Source organism: Lissotriton vulgaris, chromosome 6, assembly GCF_964263255.1.
Source record: "Lissotriton vulgaris chromosome 6, aLisVul1.2, whole genome shotgun sequence".
Lineage (NCBI taxonomy): Eukaryota > Metazoa > Chordata > Amphibia > Caudata > Salamandridae > Lissotriton > Lissotriton vulgaris.
Window position 1 is genome coordinate 678,938,728 of NC_141694.1, and position 20,818 is coordinate 678,959,545.

The 20,818-nt window shown below is 39.2% G+C and overlaps 1 protein-coding gene across 1 annotated transcript in view; it reads right to left on the reverse strand.

Annotated features, from left to right (window-relative positions):
* Positions 1 to 20,818, reverse strand: part of GRIK2 (glutamate ionotropic receptor kainate type subunit 2) — a 1,496,154-nt gene that overhangs the window by 984,083 nt on the left and 491,253 nt on the right. Inside the window, exon 5 of the mRNA XM_086926667.1 lies at positions 1,332 to 1,385. Coding sequence (XP_086782793.1) covers positions 1,332 to 1,385 — 54 coding nt within the window. The remainder of the gene's footprint in view (positions 1 to 1,331; positions 1,386 to 20,818) is intronic.

Below are 20,818 nucleotides of genomic sequence, written 5' to 3' on the forward strand. Positions count from 1 at the left end.
TGCACCCACAAGACAGCTGGTGGTCCAAGCATCAGTGCTGTCCAGGCTGGACTATGCCAGCTCCCTACTGGCGGGGGTTAACCAGTCAGAATTTCTGCGGCTCCAGCGGGTTCAAAACGCTGCGGCCCGACTGGTGACAGGTCTGCCTAGGCGGTTCTCAGTGTCCAATGCCCTGCGCTCTCTCCACTGGCTCCCTGTGCAGCAGAGGATTAGATTCAAGGTTCTCTGCCTTGCATTTAAAATCCTCATGGGCACTTCCCCACAAATCTTGGAGAAACTGCTGATCCCCTATGTCCCCTCTCGCACTCTTAGATCGCTAGGCCAGAACTTAGCAGTGGTCCCGCGTTTTAAGTTGAGCAGAATTGGTGGCCCCTCCTTTCGAGTCCTGGCAGCGAGCTGGTGGAATTCTCTTCCTCCACAAATCCGGGCCATCGATGAGCTCCTTCAGTTTAGACGGGCTATCAAGACCTTTTTATTTGTTTAGCTCATCTGTTGTGTCTCTTCTCCTTTCTGCCCGCTTTTAATGTTGTGTTGTGTTTACCTTCTCAAAGCGCCAGGACCCCCCTTTGCTGGGGCAGCTGTGCTCGGTACAAATAAAAATAACATAACATAACATAACATAACATTTGTGCGAAAGAGAGGGTCTGGGCATGTGTATGCATGCACTTGAGTGTGTGTGTTTATATGTACGTGCCTTATTTAGAATTTGCAGGCAAGATACTCCATCACAAACATGGTGGATGTCCCATCTGCCATATTACATGAGTATTATAGTCTATGCCACTAGTAATATGGCAGACATGAAATCCATCACGTTTTGAGCAATTATTCCATTCACCAAATACTAAGTCAGTGTGTTTCCAAATGGGTTTGAGCATTGATGTATGTGGGCGATGAGAGATTTTGGGTCAGTGTGGATGTTCGTGAGTGTGTGTATGAGTGTGTGGAATACAGTGATAACATATGATGTTTTATGTGTGTGGCAAAGAGAGTTTGTGTCCGGAAGTTGATGCATTGGTGTATGTATTTGTGTGTCGGGAATGTGTCTGTGTCTCTTTGTGAATGTGTCCAAATGACATGTACAATGTAACACAGGATTGCCCATTTTCTATGACTATGTTGAAGGATATTAAATAACTGTCTATTTTTCCTGTGAAAAGAACATTTGACCTTTTGAAAAAATCATTAAACAGCAGCTTTAAAGTTTGCTTGAAAAACAGCAATGCATTACACACTCGCAAAATTAAAAAAGATATCTGAAAGTTAACTGTGAATTTTTCAATGCATGTTTTTTCTATTTGAGATAGATGTATGGTTAGTACACAACTTACCAATGTAGTAAAGATGTAATGATAATATTCAGTCATCATTCCCATAGCCAATGCCTAAAACATTTTAAAACGGAGATATTAGTTATAGCGAGGCCACATTACAATTAAACAACACATTTGTTAACATAATCACTTCAAATTGATGGCTATTAATTAAGGTTATAAAAACAGTGTTCGGGCTATACAAAATACAAATGGTAAGTCGTCAGAAAACACATTCCTAAAGAATATACTAATTCGCACCATCAATATTAATGTACGAAAATGTCAATCAATGTAACAACATATTTTTTTTAATATACATCATATTAGTAAGAGCCACGACGATACTGCAATGGCATTATGATATTTCTAAGCTTTCCTCTATTCAGATTCTATGTATTGTGAACTCCAATGGGGTTTCTCCAGTGTTCTGATGTTTTCAAAATTTGTAATAATCAGTGGTTATCAGTGTTTACTCTTTTTTTGCCCTGTAAAAAATCATGAAGGTGATGCTTTTTGAGTGCGTTTAAAGAATTTTGCTTTTACTTCCTTCTTTCTCTCATTCATTGCTGCAGTTAATTACTGAGAGCCAGCACAAGGACCACTAAGCACTGATTTTAACCATACATATCGGCCTTTATTTATTTTAATGCATTGCAACAACTGTGCTTTTGCCAGACATTGGTAAGAGTTGTCCAGGGCACTGGAACATTGTGTTCATTACAATGTTCATTGCCCTAGCACATTTTTGATCTTGGTGGAAAGAAAGAACACAAGTTCAAAACTTAGTTTGACAGGGAGAAAGTAGGAATGAAAGTTGAACTTGATGATCCTGTGGCGGTAGCATGAACATGTTCTAGTTTGGAATGCAGGCTCAGAACTCGTAGATACAATAGGCCCAGGCAAAATTAAAATTACACCAGTATCATTCATTAAATTTTGGGAAATTTGTGCTATGCAAAATTCCTACAATTACTTGAATAGGCCTCTTTGCGTACTTATGTGCCTTTGGCAGTAAACATTTACACAAATGGCACCATTCACACAGTAACAACAGAACGCGAGCAGTAGTTGTGTGCGGTGTGCTTGTTTAAATGCCTCCCTGTGCCAAAATTTGACATAAGAATGCATTTCACGCTAAACTACTTACTTCCTTCTTTTCCAATTCACAAGCCAACGTTTGATATTCATACCTTTTGCTCTTCTCTGTTTAGAAGTTCACAAATCATACGTAAATTGTTTACTTAAGTTTGTTTATACTGTTATGGATGTTAATTCATTATAATGCCAGGGGTGGCCGAGGTGACATCACACTCTGGTTTTTGTCCTCCATTACATCACAGGAAATTAGATCACATGAACTATGACCCTGGTAATAACAAAGGAAGTGATGTCAAATGAACGTTAGCTTGAAATGCGAAATCACAACATCAAATGCAAAGATGTAGCACCACATGAGGAGCTACAGCCCCATATGCCTAAACTCAACCTTGCACACTAAGGTGCAGCCCCAAATGCCTTGGCTGAACCCAAGTGATGAAACACTCTCAGCGTGAAGGCCCAGTGCTCAGGCATAAATCACAGTCTCATAAGCAGAGGAACAACAATTACTGGAACCTTCCATTACACAAATAGTGTGAATAAACTGGAAAAAATATGACACAATAATTGTAAACTTAATGAAGTAACTTCCAAACTCAGCTGCAATAGATGAGATACATACAGCGTAAAATCTCTGCAGTTACATTTAATCCCAGTGAATTAATAACATTTTGTCAAGTGAGTTTCGTATCTTCAACCGACTTTGGAAGCAAAATCTTTATTTAATCCACAAATACTTAAAACTGTTACTAAGATGGGTAGTGGCAGCAACTCAAGATGGCCACTCATTAGCATCTCGCCGTCACACAGAGGAACGTTTCCTCTCAGAGGGATGCATTTCGGGCAAGGTGTGGCTCTGAAAATCCCTCAGAAGGTGATGGAAACACCAAGGAGCGGCAAGGTATGTTTATAGACCTTTCATTGGTCTAATTATCTTTTTTACAGCTTTCCCCAAGCTGCTCCTGGGGCACTCAATAAAATGGCTGCCATTTCACGAGCTTTCAAGTTTGTTTTTCCTCATGTGGTAGTGCGCCCAGGGTTCTTTCTATTCTCACTTTGGTAATGTGGGCTCGGGAAATTAAAGAAATATGGGAAATTTTCCAATGACTGAAGAGATCCAATTTACTTCCTTTTTGCTTGACTTTTTTTTCATTTTTATAATATCGTATAGACAATCTATTAGGGCAGTATGGACATTAAAAATGCATACAATGTGGATTTAACAAGAGTTTGATGGCTGTTATGGATTAGCAATCTTTATTGTGATTTCTTTTAACGCTGTTGGCCTTCTCCATTGAAGCTGCGCAGTCTCTGGTTTGTCTTTGTAGGTTCTGAATGAGTTCCTAAGCCATTTTGCCTGTTCCTCTCGGCTAAATAAGGCTATGGAGTCTGCACATTTAGCTAAATCTCAGTCTACTATCAATTCTAATGCTAATAATCACAAAGAATCTGGAGGCAAAGCAAATAAAAGGGTTAAAAAAGACCCCTCTTCTCCAAATAAATCACCTTTGCCATTGACACTGGAGGACATTATGGATGAGTTGAGAAACATAAAAACGTTTATGGTAGACACTAATGCGATACTTCAAATAATTGAGGAAAAATTGCCTCATTTGGATTCTAGACTTGCGGAGGTTGAACAGGGGGTTAGCAATGCTTAGGATGTGACCACTAAGGTTGAAACTTTATCCAAAGAAGTGACTCAACTTAAGAATCTTTCGAAGGATCTGGACAATTGTAACAGGCACAACAATCTATGCATATATGGCAAACCGGAAGGGTCTGAAGACCCTACCATGATCAACTTCTTGAATATTCATATATCCAAAATAATTGGCCTACCGAATCCTTTGAACTCATTATCTAAAGAGCACACAGGATTGGTCCTCCTAGTGTTTTGACCTCGCAGAGACTACAAGGGATCATTGCTTATTTTCTTCAATACTCTGAGCTGATGATGACACTCATAGCAGCTAAACAACGCAAACAAATGTTATGGGCTGGTCAGAAGATTTTCTTTAGTCAAGGTGTTTCTAAAGCTGAGGCTCATCATCAGAAGGAGTTTTTAGATGTTAGAATTACGCTGCGATCTATGAATGCTCGTTACAGACTTATTCATCCTTACTTTTTCAAGGACACCTATAAAGACAAGACTGTAAGTTTTGCAGATCTCATACAGCTCAAAAAATACATAGATATGTACAAAGGAGAAGGGATGGAACTCAGTAATTCTTAAATATTGCTCATTTATTTTTTCTCTTGTTTGCAGCTCCCTAGCTCCCCTCTGTTGGATGTGGGTAAATACGTTTAGTGATGTCTTTCTAGTTCCAACTTCCACGTTTCATTCAGCCCTTTCTGTTTGGTGAATCCCACTGGAACCATGACTGGTATGTCTTTTTCGTTTTATATTTTTTCCTTTTTTTTTGTTGATATTATGTTTATTTAATCTCAGTGCTTTGTATTTTGCGCAACATCTGTTTTTCTTGTTCCCCCCCTCATCATCAATGTCTTGTTTGTTCTTCATTCTTATGGCTAAAGTCATTTGGCGTTCTGTCATCTCTCTTCTTTATTTACATCTTGAGAGACCTTTGTTTTCCCCTATTCCCTCTCTTCGCTTTTTCTGTTTTTTTCTCTCTTTTCCCTCATGTATTTCTTCTAACTCCTTTTTCTAATATGCAGCAAACTTTCTTTAGATATATTGGTTCCTTTAGTATTCTACCGTTTTACAACCGTTTCCTTATAGATGGATAAACATTATTTTTATTGTAAGTTTTTCTACTGTTTGTTCTCTAGTCATATTGTGTCATGGAATGTTAAAGGTCTTCGTAATCCGGTTAAGAAGAAAACTTGTCAAATTTAAATTGTCAAATCGCTTTATTACAAGAAACTCATCATAAGGAACAAGACGCAGCCTCCATACGCACACAGTGGGTTGGGAGTGTTTTTTGTTCTCCTGCTGTAAGCAGCAAGAACGGTGTTTTAATACTGTTTCATAAATCGTTAAATATTCAGCTGTTAATTGAGTTTAAAGATGATGCTGGAAGATGGCGTTTGTCAGATATTAAGATAAATTATATACAATTTTCGATTTGTAATGTTTATGGTCCAAAAGGAGTAGATTTGTTACTCTGAAATGATTTTCCCTCTCTGTTATCATGCCATGCATCCAGAGAATCTCATAGTGGGGGAGATTGTAATCAGTTCATGGATCCCTTTTTAGATTATAGATCTCAGACTAGGTTTATTCCTAACAAAATACACAGAGTATTTCAGAGAACCATATCCTCTAGACGGTTAGTAGACATCTGGAGAGCACCACATCCCGATGTCCTGGAATTCACTTTCCTTTCTCCTGTTCATAATTCTCACTCTAGAATAGATTATATATTTTTAACTAAGCATACTCTTCAATTCAAATCAAATGCCAAAATCGGTTCAATACTCATTTCGGATCATGCTCCCATCATTGTAGATTTAGATTATCCTAACTCTATTCTCTCTGCTCGCAGATGGAGATTTAACAACACCTTTTTGCTGGATAAACAATTTACAGAAGAACAATGTACAATATCTTTGCTAGAGTTTTTGGCGAATAATCTTAACTCAAACACACAGATGAAATTAATTTGAGATGCTTTTAAAGCCACCGCAAAGGGCTTCATAATAGATTTTGTAGTAAATAAATAAGAAGGTTCTTAGGGACTCTGCAACCTTTAGAACAGATTAAAGTTTTAGAACATGAATATTTCTCCTCTAATTGTAATGACACTTCATCTAAACTTATTAGGGACAAATTGCAATATAACTAGCAATCCTTGGGCAATGACTGTGGTAGCCAGCTCCATAATAATTAGAAAATGTTTGGTGGTCGGAGCAAAGCAGGGAAAACCCTGGCTAATTACCTTAAAGTAAGGAAATAGAAATCTGTTTAAAATGTAAGTAGAAGCGCACGGAAAAGCCAGCAGGTCCGGGAATTTTATCTTTTGGGAGTTGGGTAATGGCCTTTAAAATCTCTTGCCCGGACAATGTAGTGTCAAGAGAAGACAACTCGACCATGTTATCTGGAGATTTAGGAATTGATTGAAAAAAGATTTCTAATTGTTCAGTTGAAGGGGAATATTCTGGAGTATAGAACTTCATGTAGAATTCAAAGAAGCCTGATCCTGGCTATGTCTGTCATAGCAAGGATCTTAGGGCCATATTATCAAGAAAGGGCGATACATTATCGCCACTTTTATCGGCAGGAAACTGCCGCTAAAGCGGCGATAATGGGTTTGATAATATGCCCTTGTGAATTCCCATAGAAGCCCAGGTTCTGGTGTTAACCTAGGCTTCTATGGGAATTCTCAAGGGCATATGATCAAGCCCATTATCGCGCTCAAGCCATCATCAATTTGCCAATAGGCACTCCCATTACTCCCTTTTGCCATGACTATTGTTGATTCCCAGCTAAAAGCAAGGATCTTTTGTGAAAGCTTTTGAACATAGTTTAATTTTAGAACTATCTTTCTGATATATTGACTTGCCAGGAATTTATCACCTGCCATCCTGAACCGTTAAGGAACATCTAACCTTCTGTGTGCAGCTTCCAGATTTTGATTTCTTCAACTTCTAAGTCCTCATCACTGGTATTCGCAATCTCCATATATATGTGCTTGTCCTACACTCTGTCAGCATAGATCCAGCCTGAAGAATCATCTCATGAGAGTGGAGAGTATGTAAATACTGATAGTGTATATATATTGGAGATAGGTTTATCATAAAACTATATTGTGTAAGTAAATTTGAGAAAGTTTACCATAAAAATGTACTGTGCAGATAACTTATATGTATGATGCATTTGTTTTCTTTGTTCAATTATCACACAAAGCACACAAGAGCTTCTTTGTACAATGCCTCAACCCATCATTCTGGCCTGTTTTTCTCAATCTATCTGCATATCATACTCAGGGACACTGGAATTATGGGATTCTGAGGCGATTCATACATGTTAATGCTAATAATTATTTATAGAGCACACTTACACCAGGTGGCTTCATGGCGCTAACAGGCTCAGTATGCTATCCAGATTTTGTTAATTTGTTTAATTGTACGCTTGCAGGAAAAGCCAGGTCTTAAGAGAATTCCTAAATTGCAGAAGGTCAGTGCAGGACCGTATTTCCAATGGAAGGGAATTCCATAATTTTGGAGCAAGGACCGCAAATCTGCAGCCTCCTCGACGTACTTGCTTAAATATTGGAATGGTGAGGAGTGAGAGGTGGGCAGAACGAAGATTGCGTGAAGGAGTATCTCTAAGTATCAGGTTGTTGATAAAAGCAGGGCTATTGCCATGCAAGGCTTTAAAAACGAGACATCCTGTTTTAAAGGCACATCGCTGGAAGATGGGGAGCCAGTGAAGTTTCCTCAAAAGAAGCATAGCTGGTTGCCATCTCGGTTGTCGAAAGGCCAACCGGGCTGCATGATTTTTAACTAGCTGCAGTCGTTTAAAACAAGTAGAGTGGCATGCCCAGATACACCGAGTTGGCATAATCCAGATGTGACAAGACAGTGGCAATTATAATCTGGATCAGTGCATCATGAGTAAAAAAGCGGTGTATTTTCCTGATCTTGCGCAACTGGAAGAAACACTTAGAAATCACCAAGCCAACCTGAGATCTTAACGTAAGTTCATTGTTAAGGGAGAATCCCAATGTTTTGGCCGAAGGAGATGAGGATGGAGAGGGACATAGCTTTGGAGGCCATTAGTGCGGGCCCCAGAACTTATGACTATCCCCGGTCAGAACAAGCTCTGTCTTTCCCGGGTTTGATTTAAGGTGATTAAGGTCCATCCACTGTTGTATAGATATCATTGTAGCCTCAAAATCCATGACAGAAGTGTGACAGCCATCAATCTTAAAGACCAACTGTAAGTTGTCTGCATAGTTGAAAACTGTCACCATTCTTTCCTTCAGAGATTGGATCAAAGGAGCAATATAGATGTTAAACAAATGGGGGGGAAAGGGCCGAGCCCTGTGGGATTCCACAAGTAATTTTACGTGAGGGAGCCCGGAAGTGCCCTTGATGGACAGCCTGGTACCAATCACCCAGAAATTAGGTGAGCCAGCAAGCACCGCTCCTTGAATGCCAGCAAGTTTGACACAGTTGGCCAAAATAGCATGGTCGACCGTGTCAAAAGCGGCAGATAAATCCAATAGTACCAAAGCCCAAGGAGAGCCTTTATCAGCATCGTCCCGGAGAGTATTCAAGACAGCAAGAATGACAGTATTGGTGGAGTGGGCTGGCCGAAACTCTGCCTGATGAGAATCAAGATATTTAGACTCCTCCAAAAAATTAGAGAGGCATTTGGCTACATGGGCCTCTGATACCTTTGCTAAGAACAGGAGTAGGGAAATCAGACGATAATTTGATGGATGTGTGGGATCAGCTCCTGTTTTTTTCAAAAGGGGTACCACTAAGGCTTTCTTGAAAGCCATAGGAACTTGACCAGATGAAAGAGACTCATTCAGAAGGGTGAGTACAGGACCTGGGAGAGCTGCAAGGCAGTCCTTAAGTATATGGGGCGGGCAGCAATCAGAGGGGGTGCCTGATTTAACTTTCGCTAAAAGATTAAGAAAGGTTTCAGTATTAAAAACCAGGAAAATAACTTAAAGTACTATTATTTTGAGACACAGCAGAGGAACTCGAAGTGAGTGGATGATTGGGTATGTTAGCCTTGATAGCAATAATTTTATCAATGAAATAATCAGTAAGGGAGTTACACAGTGCTTGGGAGGGCAAAGCCCTCAATAGAATTCTCTCTGGATTAGATAGTTCAATGACTATATTCAATATTTCTTTAGTGTTCTTATTGGAATTAAGAATACGTGTGGAGAAATGGGTAGCTTTGGTTGTAAGGATGCTTTTCTTATATTCTTTCCTGGCTGCAATATAGACAAGTTTTTCATCAGGGCAGTACTTTAATCGCCACTGTCTCTCCAGTTGACATAACACCAGTTTCTGGTTTTTAAGTTCAGAGGAATACCATCTCTGTGAGTGGGTACTACAGGCTGATTTTAACCTTTTAAGGAGGGCATGCTTATCACTGGCATTCAATAGCCATTCAGAGACATTTACTTCTGTAGCATCAATGTCTGTACCAAGCGCCAGGGCAGTTTCAGATAATGTACAGAAAAAATCTTCTTTATTCGCAGTATTCCATTTCCTTGCAAGGCCACCTTTAATCGAGCTGAATTTCTCAATGGACGGAAATCTAAGTATAAATTTCAGCAGATGGTGGTCAGACCAGATGCATGGTGTAGTAGTGGGAGTGGAGGTGGTCAAGCAAGCCACTAGTCCAGACTTTGTCAAGATGTGACCCTTCTGGTGGGTAAGAGACAAGACCTGTTGAGTAAAGTTTAAGTTAATAAGAAGGTCAGTCATTTCAGTCGATTGTGGCCCTTCATGAGGGTCTTTATACCAGTAATTAAAGTCATAATTACATAATTATAGATAGGCCACACTTGCCTCATAATAAATCATCTGCTGCATAATCTGAAGATTTTAACAAAAAACATCTGTTTTCAGCTCAATTGGTTCAAAAGTTACTAAAAAGGCAATGGCATGTGTTGCCAAGCAGTGGAAGGACCTTTGTAAAGCTGGACTGGTCACCATTCTATTGATATTTGCAATATTTGGGTGTTACATTGGTACTAATGTAATGCAGTCAATTCCCAGAAAGTGTTACCAAGTTTAAAAATGACAAACATAATTGAAGTCATACTATTAGAAAATGTACTGCTTAATTTGCCTTCTCATTCTTCATAATTTACTAAACCCTGTCACATAATTTGGCCATCTCCTGCCACATAATTCCAGTGGCCCTGATCATGCAATGTACCACACAGGTAATCTTAACCACAGACAATTTTAAATAAAAATTCAGTCTTCATTCTATTCCCTGTGCAGGTTTTGATTACAATTGATATGTACTGAGGCAAACCCCTCAGAGATGAATGAGCAGGATTTAAGATGCATAGGGCCCGATTAGTCAGGCAGAATGGAATTCCTGTTTGGAATTCTGTGCTTCCCGATCGCAAATTCGCCAAGGTTCCTGCAACTTAATTTGCTAGCTGAAGGAAACCCCGGATGCAGTACTACCAGCCAGAAATTCTAGCCAAAAAATTAATTATATGAAAAGGGCTGCATTGTAACTAAAAGTGGATTCTAGCCCCTGTCCGACCATCACAGTGACACCAGGGGAACATGTAATGCTCCTAGCTCCAGGTGACAGTCTCTACTTCCCTCCCTCACTCTTGCCAACCCCCTCCCCTCACTTGACACCCTGCACCAACCCCCAGCTCTCATTGACCACCTGCTCAGAGCAGACCAGTATCTTTTAAATAGGAGTGGCACATCATACTTCACGGATTGTGTTCACAATGCTTTTTCTGCAGTTGTGTCATACTCTAATTTTATGGCCACATTCTGAGTTGCGTGCTAATTCTGATTGGGGTACTAAAACTATGTTGCTAAATTGGCAATGCACCTTATGACGTAATATCACATATTTTTGTTGCACAAATTTTGAAAGGCAAAAAATGGTTGACTTTATGCATAGAGAATAGAGTACATTCTGAGTTTTGAAGCTCGAAACGAAGAAGCTTGTGGTATTGCCAAGTTATCCTCCCTTGTGAGAGGAAAAATTTAGAATTGGGAATGAATACTGCACCTGTTAAATATCACACCCCGTGGCATCAGAATTTACTTAGTACGATATTACATACCAAAATATTGGGACATTTGTAATCAGACTCTAATGTGAATTTCTGCTGCCTATCCTGGAAATAGCAAAGCATTTTCTGTGAATGGTGGTGTCAGCTACTACTTTGACCAGTACAGCTACTCCTACATAAATGGACTAATAATACTCCAATTGCTACTACTTCAGTTATGCAAATACCAGCTTCTCCTACAGACCTTATGACTATTCCAGGTCCTATTTTTTATCCAAATTGTTCATACTTAAGGTGAGTTTGCCCTAAAGAAGGCACACTTCATCAAAGACTATTAGGAGGGCTAATTTTAGTAATACCACAATAGTACTGTTCACGGACTACACATTTTTATTCACAAACCTACATAGGATACCTCCACCTCCACCTCTGCCATTCCTATCTCTTCTGCATGGAGATTTCTGCCCCAACTGCGGAGAGCTCCTCAGACAAATGCTCAGTTTTTAGTAGGAGAAACAAGAGAGCGTGGTTGGAAAATTGGGACTACTTACTACTAAATGGAAGGACGTAAGGAGGGTATAAGGCAGGAGTAAGGTGAGGTTTAGGGAGGGACTTACACCCATACGCAAAAGAGCAAGCCCATTCCTAGTCACATGCTCCACTTCTATAGCTTCAAAAGCCAAAAGGATGTAAAACAGTAGTATATGTATTCCATCGCAGACATTGAGTAAGTCCAGCACTACACATGGCCAGTTACTAGTAGAGCAACACTATCCCTTAGAATATAATGTAGAAAGGTAGGGACTTACAATAGTACCCAAATTAAATAATGTTAAAAAAAATCAAACTATTTTGGCTACTAAACATATATATGTTTAGTAGTCAAAATAGTTTGATTTATTTATATTTAATCAAATGTTTAAAATATATAAATAAAATATATAAATAAAAGATAAATATTATTATATTGTAAAACATTTTAATAGTCCTATTTAATTTAACAATAAACGTAACTTAATTTTGAATAATGTTACATTTAAATTAATGCTATACCTACATTGTACTACATGATAAAGACATATATACATTTTATTTACCTGTTGCTGAGTAAATCACAAAAATTAATTTAATTAAATGCAGTTAATTAATCAACTATTTGATTTAAAGATAGTTAATGGTGTTGCAAACGTATTTTTGCCAATGTGTGTAAAGTTAACAACAGTAACTCTAATATTGTAAATTTGACACAGCCCACTGGTTTCAAGGTGGCGGGAGGGTGAAAGCCTTCGAAGAGAGACAGCACACAGCACAAAGTTAAACAGATTTTGCAACACCTCCCAGACTTTGTGTCATAAAAGTGAATCAAACCTACTCCTAATGTATTTCTTTGGATTTGCTTTCCTGCACAAACTTGTTTTGCCCTGAAAAGTTGCCTGAATGTAACAGCACTTTGCATTACTTTACCTTACTTTGTATCAAGGGGCATTCCATGAGTGGTACATGAGTGTTCCCGTGCAATCACTCATGTTGTTTAACTTAAAAACCTATCTACTAACAATAGAAGGGAGGGTTTTGTACCAAAAAATAATGCAACTTGAAAGCAGGAGTTAAAATGGAGAAATGCTTTTATTTCTCCTAACTTTTCCCACTTTATATGTGGAAAGTCCAAAGTGGGAATATTTGTAAAGTTTGTCCAGGCATAGTGTTTTGTACAGAAACATCTTTCTTTCAATACATAGTTTCTACTAGACTCAAGCAGACACTTTTGCAGGTGTGTGCCAGGCACTCGGCAGCCCAATTGTGCACCGGAGCAGGGAAGAGAGGAGACATGGTGCTTTCTACCTCTCATGCAATGCAGCGCAGCAACTTTGAGTGAAGGTTTTGTTAATCTGGGCCAGCATGTATAAATACTATTTAAGATCTGCCAGGAAGACTGCAGCACCTTAGCAGATGTTAAATATACTCGAAAGCCAACATCCTTGTTCCCTTCTGCAAATCCAAGAGTTTAGCAGCGAATTAGGTATGGGCAATATCAATTACTGTTAAATGTCCTAGGAGGTCTACCCAAATAAACATTTTCAGAACAATATTATTTTCACTGCTCCCAACCATTTTTATCTACCCAGACAGACACCTGCAATTTCCTAGCATTACCGGCTTGCTAAACAATGCAAATTTCTGATCATAGTCAAGGCAATCCACTAAACCTGTACTACGTAAATCATATAAACACTTTCCCACCACATCTCTGAGAGAAACTTCCTCTCTACCAACCACAGCATACTCACCCCATCAAAATCTGTCTGCACCGTATCAAGATCGAACTCCTTCAGTCTCCTGGAAATCCTCCATTGAGCTCTCCCCCTGGAAAACTATTGATTGAGGCCTAGATATTCAGGGGAATCTCACACCTAAGTGTGACATAACACAGATCTAATCAAAGAAAAGGTTTTGTGAATTGTGAATACAGCGTCGGTTCCCAGAATCTACCTCCTTAAATCTCAAGGAAATCGAATAAAAATGTTGTGTACATTTTTCCCCAAATGGGGACTTCTCAGAGCCTTTTAAGATCAAGATGGAGTTACACTGAGCTGCCTTATGGCCCATCTCCTCTTTAATGTACTCATTAATGGCTTGGAAAGAGCACTTCTTCAAACTAATGCAGATATGCCCAACATTAGTCCACAGAAAATATCAGCCCTTCTGTATGCAGACAATGCCATTTTCTTTGCTAGAACACCTTTGGGTCTATACAAGTTGCTTGATGTCTTTGTCAATTCATTGAGGATTTGCACTTAAAAGATACTAATTGCTGGTATGCCCTCGGTTCAGATTGGCCACAAAGGGCGGGAGATCTTTCTCCGTCCTATTACCTAAGCTCTGGAACGATTTGCCTGAGGCCCTCCGTAAGGATGGCAATTTACTCCGTTTCAGGAAAGCCCTAAAAACAATTCTTTTCAGAGCAACGCTTAGCCCAGTATAGCCTTACCCAGTTCCTCCACTCCCTTTCGGTTAACTCGGTTGTTGTGTTTTGCGGTCAAAGCGCCCTGAGACCTGCAGGTGAATTGGCGCTATACAAAACGACAATAACAATAACAATTATGATGTGTGGGAAGGAAATTACGAAACACTGTAAATTCATGATAAATGGTGTAATAATACCCAAAGTTGATAATTTTTCTTGTTTGTGTGTGCTCTTTGATTTCTTGGGAAGTTGGAAATGTCTCAAAACTCAAAAGCAAAAGGAGCAAATTATGAAAAATAATGTTGATGGTTTATTTTGTTTGGAACTAAAATGGGTAACAAACTGTAGCATCCTGTAAATGTAATTATCCTGTTGCTTTCTCCCTAGCTGCTCAGCCAATGTGAATGTGCTGCCTGGAATCTTGGTGTGTGATGATGAATGGAATGTTTGGCTGCCTGTGAGGTGAGGTGTGACAATTGGAGTATGGGCTGAGTAGCAGGAAGGCTGCTCCTGGTTGGGTTGCTCTACATGATCTTAGCAACCTGTAACTAGGACTCAATAAATCTACTTGAAACTACATCCCAGTTACTTGACTTACTTACTACACAAACCAATTAAAGAAATGTGCATGAACTATTTCAAGTAAGTGCACCTAGCTGCAACATATGGTTCTGGTATTTGGGGCTATACAGACTCTCATAGCCTACAGATAATGAAGAACAACTTTGCTAAAAGGTTGATAGCTGTTACTAAAATTACTTCTACTACCATTGTTCATAAGGAATTGTCTCTCTCATTTCTGGAGAACCATATTGAAATACACCCTTTACTCCTCTGCTATAAATTTTGGAATAAAATAGAAACTGAGTTAAACAGGGCAATAATTGTAGATTGTTTGGCTCTTGATGCTGCCTTTAAGATCCCATGGTTGACCTATATTGGGAAAATGCTTAAGAACATGGGAACAATCAGGATTATCACAGACCCTGGGGCTTCTACTAAGATTCCAAAATCAAATGTTAAACAGAAAGCTAGATCTGTCTTGGAATAAGAGAGGGAGGGAGCGTACTGACTATGGTAAATTCACTGTGGTATATCATAAATTGTTGATGACAATGGCAAATACACAACCTTACTTCATATAAGTGACCAATTTGCATGTTCATTTTTTATTGACTAGGTTTCAGCTTAATACAATACACTACATAGTACCTTGCCCGATAATGGGTCATTGGTCTACAGACCCAAGAGTCTGCCACTGTGATGGTGTTTCTCTGCAAAGTACTATGCACTTTATTTTTTCTGCACAAATTCTACAAGTATCTGCAATCCTGTTTTGTAGAGCCTCTGATTAGGAATTAGGAATTTTAGAAAATGAAGACCTGCACTTATTTATCTACAACAAAAAAAGAATTATCAACAATATGTGCTGCACTTACAGAATTTCTTATGAAGTCCCTTTGCTTAAAAAAGATGATTTGTTTTGACCCTTAAGATATTATGTAAGAATCTTTTTATCCATTTTTAACATATGACCATTTTTATGGATTTTAAATATTTGTTTTTCCAATATATATATAGTCTATCAACCTATTTTGCTTATGTAATATACTTGCTTATGTTGGACTGGAGAGACCTGATCTATAGCAAGCATTATAGATTAGTTTGATAGTTGAGAGTTATAGTAATTTTGCATTTTAAGATGTTTGAAATCAGTTAATATTATGTGGATTTTATTTTCACGCTATGATCATAAGTGTACTTTTATGGCTTTCCTTCATGTCTGGAAACCGAATAAAGATTTCGACTTGACTTGAAATAGTTTTGTGTATATGTAGATTTTAGTAACTGCACTTAGGAATGTATAGAACTGATTTTGATGTAAAGTTTGAAGCACCGTTTGTATAGTAAACACTTTCTTTATTATACTATGACAATACTCCACTTATATAACTTTGTAGTTCATGGCCTAACTCATTAAGTGCTCTGAACTATCTTCATTTTCTCCTTCCTGTAACCTCCTGTACCGTGTGATACAATGTGTAGTGTTTGTGGGGAAAACACACCTAATACATATAAATGTAAATGTAGATACTGAACTCTCACCCGTGGCTGAATTTTCTAGTAACCAGCACCACAGCAGTGCAAACTCATTTTGTGTGTTTCAGCCACCAATAGACCTACAGAGTGCCTGTTGCTTACTTGAAGGGAAAACATGGAACTCAGCTTGCATTCACCATACATTATGGTAAAAACTAAATGGCTTATGATACTCAAATGGACGGAAATCTACTTGCAACATTCACATAATTTGCTTTTAACACTTTTACTGACATAGGTTAGGTAGAAGCCTTCAACACATATTAAGTGCGTTTCTGTGGTACAACTGAAACCCCAACAACATACAATCTCCTCAGGTTCTTTATTTGCTTTATATAAAGTGGGGCATTATTTCAAGTACTGGGGTAAAATCATACTCAGGGCCATTGAAATTATGTGGTGGGGAAGACTAAATTATGCAACAGGGTTGACTACATTATGCAGCAGGAAAAGGCAAACTATGTGGTGAAACACAGCATATTTTCTGATGATATTGGTATTTCCTTATTTTGCCCTTTTACTCAGGATAACACTGTCTGAGAAAAGGTTTCTCCTCATGAATAGCAGTGCAACACCAAAAACCAGCAATAAACACAAAAAGGGGACAAGTCAGCCTTTCTAAAGGGCCTTCCAGTGAGCAACTTGTGTTGCCATGTTTTTAGTAAAGTTTGATCCATTTGAGCTAGAATCAATGTTTTTTTTGCTAAACTCTGCAGACTATGCAGCAGGTGTTGGATTGCATGGCATGTATTGCAAATCCATAATCATGGGAAAAATGTTGCAGCTGCAACATCATATAATTCTAGTGACCTTGATCCTACTCAAAAAACACTTGTGGAAATTATGTTACTGCACAGTATGTGGTCACTTTTTACACCTGATTAGGAGTTTCCATGGCGATTGAAGATAATATGGGGAACAAATCTTTGTGACTATATTATGACACAGTATTTATTTACTGCATTGTTTTTGCCATACAATTCCTCAAAGTTTTACCTGGAGAAAATTGCTCGCCTAAAGTACTTCAGAACCAAGGTCCATTTGTATGGCACCTGTTATCTACATTTAACCGATTGTAAATTTGGGATGGTGTGCAGGAAGAGGTAGGTGTAGTGTTAAGTACACTCCCTCTGTTCTTTTGAAAGTGGTGGATTTTTTCACCACGCCTTACATCAAGGTATGCTTCAATTTGTTCCTATGCCACACCATGAGTTAGTCTTCATTCAACATATTCAGTGAAACCTTCCAATGACCTTGAAAAACTGCCAATAAAAATACCTCTTTTGAGAATGCTGCATAATAAATGACCTACTCTTTGAAGAGAATTTGAGGCAACATATCCTACAAAACTAGCTCAAAATTTCACTTCAGTAGTGGCGTCACTTAGGGGGAGTGCCACAGTTGTAAATGTCCTGCCCTTACCCCCTCGTGCCTCACCACAAAAACGGACACTGACCTCTCATCATGGGAACAGCAAGGTGACTCCTGTTTACATTTTACTTACTCTTACATTTCCTAAGAACATTTTATTTTTCCAGGATGGTGGGCTTCTGTAGGTTTTTTTCAAGCAATATGTTACTCATGTATACTGTGTAGCATGAAGAGACAGTCCTATGTAGCTGTGTGAGGTCAAGCAAGTTGTGGCAGGACGTTAAAGTCAAACACAGTGCACATTTCTCACAGTGCCTAGCAGTGACTCACGAAAGGCTTCGGAATGCATGCCAATCCAATCCTTGATCGCTAAGCAGCTGCGCAGAGAAATCTAAGGTTTGCCAATTGTAAGTGTGATTGTATGGAAAAGTGTGTACTGGAGGAACACAGCTTTCAGAATAGAATATTGAAAAGAGAAGTGTTAAATTGAAAATCTTACAGGTAATTGGTGCATTGTGTGTGGGGGGGTTGATAAAGGGAAGGCAGTGGAGAAAAAACGATGTTTAATTCACAGTCTGCTTAAAAATTGTGGGGCATATTACCAACATCTAGCGATAATTATCGCTATGTTGGTTTAGCGGGGATATTTTTATCGCCGAGCTGCAGCGATTTTTATCGCTTAGGAACCTTGCTATTATCAAGGTTTCTCTCCTAAGCGATAAAAATCGGCCGAAATGCATGAATATCGCTGAAAAGTCAGCGATATTCATGCATTAACGAGCTAATGCTCCTTGCCATGTTATCCACCTACCATTGGATAACATGGCTAAGAACTGCTCAGGGGCAGGTGTTAGCTTTTGGAGATATTCGCGCTTAGCGCGAATATCTCCAAAAGTTGGTAATAGGAGATAGCGATGTTAGGGACTGTTTCCAGTCGCTTACATCTTGGCACGCCCATTTTGTATGTCATTAGTGATAAATATCACTGACATGCAAAGCGGGGCCCAAGATGGTCGCTATCTCCTACTAGCTGTCGCCAACTGGTGTTAGCGACAGCTAGGTAATAGGGAGATAATTTTATCTCCGCTTTCTTGGCTTTTAAAGCCAAAAAGGCGGAGATAAGCCCCCTTGATAATATGCCCCTGTGTGTAATCTTCATGACTGCCCGATTTAGGTGACTCTGCCAGGTTTATCTGAGGCCCCTTGTGAGCTACCATAAAAATCATACCTAGAGACACCACTGGCGGAAATTTATTTTCCATGATGCAAACATGTCTTCCCCAAAGCGCCAAAAAACTAGAGATCACATAATGAATTAATGATGGAGGATCACTTGAAAGCCTCACCACCTCTCAGCTCGTTCCAGTTCCTTAACACCTATTTCTCAGTTTTGCTGACAGTGAACTTTGTTAAAGGCACAGTTTGCTCTTTAAAAACATTTAGTGCTAAATAAATAATGCACCTTAATGGCTTAATGGGCTTAGTGTTAAAATCCCGCCAGTACTTTTCATCTACTGCTAGAGCACATTTATAAAAATGAATTTTAGGAACTTGAATTATTAACAGTTACTTAAGATGGGGACATTAGTGTTCCTTGACTATCCACACAGAGTCAGTGAATCAGGGTATGGAATTTTAGGTTCTGGTAAACCAAAGGTCTTTGAGGAGCACCTACATGCTGGTTTTTTTTGTGCTGTCAGAAGTATGCAGGTGCAGGGGGAGTGAGCATGCTGCAGGCGTTTCAGCAAAAGCTTCTGATTGTACTCTGGTAATTACAGTTCATGATAGATTCAGTAACTCAAAAGTTAGGAGCATATGTAATCCCGATTACAATTCCAGCGCCTACGCAAGTGCATCTTGGGAAGCCGCTAATTACCTCTTCCACGTGCAAAGCGAGCGTACAGCTTACACCTGATTCTGAGTTATACACCTGGGCATAAGAAGAAATGTGCATGTTTTCACCTGGTCCTTGTTCCTCGCATTTCATGCTAATCGGCCTAGTGACATGTACCAGGTTTTACTATGAAAAACACGATGGCACACACTCGTTTTTGTACATAGGCAAGTAAAAATACTTGCACAAAAAGACTGCAGGATCAAGTGTTCAACCACACCAGTAGCTCCCTCCTGGGTGTCCTTTTGCATTGAAATATAATTACTGTCTTGTTCGTGTTCCTTTACCGGGAAAACACCTTAAAAACAGAACATCCGTTATCTTAACAATGGCTAAAGGCAGTTCTCTATCCCTTTCTTTCCCTTTTTTCTCTCTCTATGTTCTATTGATCTATTTTTCTTGTTCTCTTTTTTATTTCTCTCCTTTGTTCTCTCTTTCTCTTTCTTACTTTCTTTCTTTTTGCTCTTTTTCATTCTTTTCTCTGTTTCTAGCTCCCATTATTTTTCTCTCTTCTTTTCATCCTACCTTCATTTTTCTTTCTTTTTTTCTTTTTTCTGTCTGGGTCTTTTCCTCTTCCCCCTTTTTTCCTTCCTATCTACTTTTCTCTCTCTCTTGCAATTTAGGCTCCACACCCCTAAATTGTACGTCATGCGTGTGCCGTACAACGTAGGGGGTCATCAAAGAAGAAAGACCATGAGGATGAGGAAGGAGAGCGGCCATGGCGAGAAGAAGGCAGCCACGGCAGGTAAGTGCTTTTATTTTTCATTATAATTGCTTTGGGTGGGTGAGGGAGCAGAGCGGAGTTTTTTCAACTCCGTGGAACTCCACGTAGAGGCACTACGCCTATTCCTCCCACCCTTAATCATAGTACGATTTTGCCCCACATAGACTTGGAGGGTTCAGTGAAGTATCAATCTTAGGGTAAACATGCTTTCTAAGTTTAGATCCACGGTCTGTTTCATTATAACTGCACACCTTATGGCACTTTGAGAATTTTTACATTTCCCTTAGTCAGCCAGAATCCAATTTCAGGCGTTTGGTTTCCATATTGGACCAAGGTAATTACTCTACTGGCCAGAAGGAGGATCAAATCCTCTCTACACATTACAATTGAGCCATTAACTGTGCATGCCCTAGTTCCTGGGAAAGAAAGGGATTGGGGAAGAAATATGCATGTGTTAGTTAATGCTTCACACTGCACTCTAGAATTTGCCTTCGGTGACTGGCCTGTAGAACATTTTACCTCTACTTGAAAACCACTGCAGGAGGAAGGGCCACCGAGAAGTCACTGTACCAGGGAGTGACCGCAGTTAAAGAATGCCCAGCTGTAATGAGAAATATTGACAGAAGGAATCTAACTTCA